Below are 4,607 nucleotides of genomic sequence, written 5' to 3' on the forward strand. Positions count from 1 at the left end.
CCCATCGCGAAGTACTCGCGCACCGCGTTCTGCTTGTCGCACGCCACGTCGTCGAAGACGAAGATGGAATTCGGTAGCGCCTCGTTCGGCGGAACGACGTCGCTGTTGTTGGAGAACGTAAAGTAGCCGATCTCGTCGATAGGTGACAGCAATTTTTCGAGGTAGCGATACTTTGGCTGTCACAACGATTTCGAGTAGACTTACACGTTTTCGAAACGTACGCCGTTCGGGCTCTCGAGCAGGCTTATCAGCACGTTGGTCTTGCCGCAATTCGACGGGCCGCAGACGATAGCGCGTACGGTACTCGGCAGCATGTTTCCATGCCGTCTGCACTTTGGCGTCGAGATTCGGCACCTCGATAGTGCGCGACTGACGCACAAACCGCATACTCGCGACTGAAAAACCTACGCCGCGAGCGGGCCTATTTATAGAGACGCGCGGAGCGAAATCGCTCAGTGATCGAGATGTTCGTCGTCGCGTCGGACCGTCTGCACAGCTTGACCTCCGCCGAGCTGGAATACGTACCTAAGGTTATTCTGCTGCGAGAGTGCGAGCAGTACATAGATCAGTTGTGGGACAGACTGCCCGAGCACATACGAGCCGATTCGGAGGTTCAACGGTACCGCCGGTGCCTGAAGCACTACAACCTGCCGAGTCAGGAGACGCACGTCAACGGTCCAGCGCCGTTGATAAAGAATTGCGGTGAATGTCAGCGAGGAACCTGTTGAATCGGGCGATAAACGCGCTTCCTTTCGAGTTACATATCCCCGGCTACCAGTTTTGCGGCCCCGGCACTCGACTGAGGAAACGATTGGCCAGAGGCGACGCGGGAGTGAATCCGCTGGACGCGGCGTGCCGCGAGCACGACATCGTGTACTCTCGGAGCAACGATCTCGCCGACAGGCACGCGGCGGACGAGGTGCTCGCCGCGGAGGCGCGAAAACGCGTCACCGCGAGAGACTCGGCTCTGGGCGAGAGAGCCGCGGCTGCGGCTATCTGGGCGGCGATGAATGCCAAGACCAAGATCGGCATGGGCGTGAAGAAGTGGAAGAGGGAAGAACAACCTACCAAACGTACCGCGAGGAAACGGATTCTTCCGACCGCGAAACGAGGCGGCGTGATACCGATTCTGCCACTGTTGGGCGCCCTGGGGTCCCTGATCGGCGAAGCGGCCGGCGTGGCGAAAGCGGTGAACGACAGCAAAGCCGCTCGACGTCAGCTCGAGGAGCTGCAACGTCACGATCGCGCGATGGAACAGGGCCGCGGACTGTATCTCGCCCCGTACAGACATGGACGCGGGCTGTATCTCGCCCCGTACAAACGCGGACGCGGACAGAAAGGAGAAAAAAAAAAACGTCGAAGAAACGATAAGAATGCCCACGGGCGCGACCACCAACGTGCAACTGGACCGGCTCGCGAGACGTATGTGCGTACCGTACTTTAGAGAGGTCTTCATGCGCAACGCGTTACCGATGAGTGGTGCGCGCCGCAACGAGAGCGGTATCGTGAATCTGGACGATGTCGAGGGACCAGGTACTCACTGGGTGGCGTACGCCAAGAGGAACAACCGCGTCGTGTACTTTGACAGTTTCGGCAATCTCCGACCGCCCGAGGAACTCGTGCGATACTTCGGCGTTCCTACCGCGATAGAGTACAATCGAACGTCGTATCAGACGTACGATCAGACCTTTTGCGGACAGATGTGCCTGCGGTTTCTACGAACCGTCGAATTTTAAAAAGCCCTACGAGACGTCGCGCGATCTCAGTACTCGTCGAACCGTCATGTCGCTGACACTCACGCTGAGCGGGAAGAGCAGCGTCCTCGCGGCCTGCTACTTTCCCGCGATAGACCTGAGCGACAGCGACTACGAGCTCGGCCTGACGATGTTCGAGACCTATAACACGATACCGAACGTGAACGAATCCAACGACTAATTTTACTTTGGAAACGACGACGAGGAGATTACGATCCCCAAGGGTTCGTACGAACTGCGAGCCATAAACGACTTTCTGAAACGCGCGATCTCGCGGAAACGTCCGCTGCTAGATGGCGCGGTGCGTGGAGACGAGGTGCGTGGAGCCGCGAGGGACGCACTTCGCGACGACGACGCTGAGTACCCGATAGCGCTCCGCGCAAACTACAACACGATGAGATGCGAGATCGTGTGCGCCTACCGAATAAACTTTCACAAACCCAACAACATCGGGTCGCTGCTGGGATTCTCGAAGCGCGTACTGGAACCGCGAAAATGGCACCGGTCGGACGCATAATAACCGTGAACATCGTCCGCGTGGAGTGCAACTTGACGGCGGGCGCGTACAGCAACGGGAACAGCGTGCACACGATACACGAATTTTCGCCGCAGGTTCCACCGGGATATAAGGTGTCGGAGAGGCCGACGCAGATCATTTACCTTCCGATCGTCGCACGGAGCGTTACGGATCTAACGATACGCGTCGTCGATCAGAACGGACGGCCGATCGATTTTCGCGGTGAGATCACCGTCAGATTGCACGTGAGACGGCGACAGCGATAGGGCGCGCGTGAGATGCTCGTGTTGAACCAGCGGATAGATAACGTATCCTTTACAAAGCCTGTGACGTCATCACTCGACAGTGCATTCGGACGCGTCGAAAAGTAGAAGAGAAAGAGGCTCAGTGCTCCGAACGTGGAGTTTTTGAAATCTCTGGGATTCGCGGTGCGCAGAGAACGATGACCGACATTCTGAACGTCAGGGACAAGCCGGTCTTTGACGATCGCATCGTCAAGATCGATACTCACGCGTACAGCCCGTTCGCCAACACGACGTTCGGACACAGCGACGAGATATGAATACCCATACAGCAGCAGGATCTGTACACGCTGCCGTACGAGAGTTTTCTGTACGTCGAGGGACGTTTGACGAAGACCGCGGAGGTAGAGAACGCCGACGTCGCGCTGGAAAAGAATTGCGTCGCGTTCATGTTCGACGAGATTCGCTACGAACTCGACGGCGTGGAGATCGATCGCAACAGAAACGTGGGCGTAACCAGCACGATCAAGAACTACGTGACGGTGATGTCCGACAGGAGCGTGATTCTGCGAAACGCCGGCTGGGACGCGCAGACCACCGCTGACGGATACTTTAATTTCTGCGTACCGCTCAACGTACTGCTAGGATTCTGCGAGGATTACAGACGCGTGGTGATCAACGCTCGTCACGAGTTGATTCTGATACGGGCGCGCAACGACGAGAATTGCTTGGTGGGAAATTCGGCGGTGGTGCCGAAACTCGAACTGTTCAAGATGCAATGGCGAATGCCGCACGTGGTGCTGAGCGACGTAAACAAGCTGTCGTGGGATCTGTACGAGTACCCGCTGTTGCAGGCCACGACCAAGCACTCGTGGGCCATCAAGACGGCTTCTCAGCTCGAGAAGCCGCGATACGTCATCTTTGCTCTGCAAACGGATCGAAAGAAGATGTCCGAGTCAATTCGACGACTGTAAATTGACCAACGTGAAACTCTACCTGAACTCGGAATGTTATCCGTACGACGACTTAAATCTGGATTTCGCTAAAAACAAATGGGCGATTCTGTACAACATCTACGCGCGTTTCTGCAAGGGCTACTACGGATACGAGTATCTCGAACCGAATCTCACGGTTTCGTCCTTCAAACGTAAGGGCCCGTTCGTGATCGTCGATTGCTCTCGACAGAACGAATCGGTCAAGAGCGCTACCGCGGACGAGCGAATGGACTTTAAACTCAAAGAGAACGCGCCCGCTAATACCACCGCGTACTGCCTCATCATACACGATCGCGTGGTCGAGTACAACCCGCTGACCAGCGTTGTGCGCAGGATCACCTAAGCGCGCGATATAAACGTTCACGAAACATCGTTCGCATCAGTCGACATGCGCACGCCGACGTTCGTGGATCTGCAGGGTTTCGTCGTCAACGGGCGATTCGTCGTGAAGGAAGCGGCGGTGCTGACACGCGGGACCGTGCTCGCGCACTACGTCTTTACGAGTCCCGTACCATGGGGGTCATTGACAGGATCCGACAGGTCCTGCGCCTCCTGGTTGATTGCCTGTCACCATGGATTGCGATGGACGGACGGGACGACCCCGTACAGCGAGGCGAAACGCCTGATCACCAGTGCTGTATGCGGGGAGGAGGATGCTGCGGTGTACGTCAAGGGACTTGAGAAACGAGCGTGGCTGCGAGACTTGCTTCTGGACGACGAACGCGTGCACATCGAGACCCTGGATGCGGTTTACGAGGACACTCTATCGTTAGCCGCTATGGATGCCGCTGATACTACGCGATGCGGACATCACGCTACGAATTGCGCCATGCAAAATGTATTCAAACTGTATAACTGGTGGTCGCGAAGACATTTTTGAAATAAAACATTTACGTAAACGTATTTACCTCGTATTTTTATTTCTCTCCCTTAGTGTATAGTGTAGTATAGTATAGTATATACGCGTCGACGGTATATAGACGGTGCGTAACGCTCTTGTCGTTCATTCGTAATCTTACGAGCGTCACGGCATGGACCGATTGAAGGACTATCTGCATCGAAAGTCGGTCGAGCGCAAGGGGTACCGTAGGTTAGACGA

At 55.9% G+C, this 4,607-nt stretch overlaps 1 protein-coding gene across 1 annotated transcript; it reads left to right on the top strand.

Annotated features, from left to right (window-relative positions):
* Nucleotides 1-2,153: 2,153 nt before the first annotated feature.
* Nucleotides 2,154-3,851, top strand: LOC108782012 (uncharacterized). Its single transcript, XM_018550161.1, has 3 exons — nt 2,154-2,516; nt 2,846-3,384; nt 3,461-3,851. Exons 1-3 carry the CDS (start codon nt 2,154-2,156, stop codon nt 3,849-3,851), a joined length of 1,293 nt encoding a protein of 430 aa, XP_018405663.1.
* Nucleotides 3,852-4,607: the final 756 nt, after the last annotated feature.

This window comes from Cyphomyrmex costatus, unplaced genomic scaffold, assembly GCF_001594065.2.
Source record: "Cyphomyrmex costatus isolate MS0001 unplaced genomic scaffold, Ccosl1.0 scaffold957, whole genome shotgun sequence".
Lineage (NCBI taxonomy): Eukaryota > Metazoa > Arthropoda > Insecta > Hymenoptera > Formicidae > Cyphomyrmex > Cyphomyrmex costatus.

Excerpts from the sequence above, each read along its gene's own strand:
- LOC108782012 (XM_018550161.1), top strand. The coding sequence starts at position 2,154 with ATGCGAGATCGTGTGCGCCTACCGAATAAACTTTCACAAACCCAACAA. Across the intron at positions 2,517-2,845 it reads AGATCACCGTCAGATTGCAC|CAGCAGGATCTGTACACGCT; the intron begins GTGAGACGGCGA and ends ATACCCATACAG. Across the intron at positions 3,385-3,460 it reads CAGGCCACGACCAAGCACTC|ATGTCCGAGTCAATTCGACG; the intron begins GTGGGCCATCAA and ends GATCGAAAGAAG.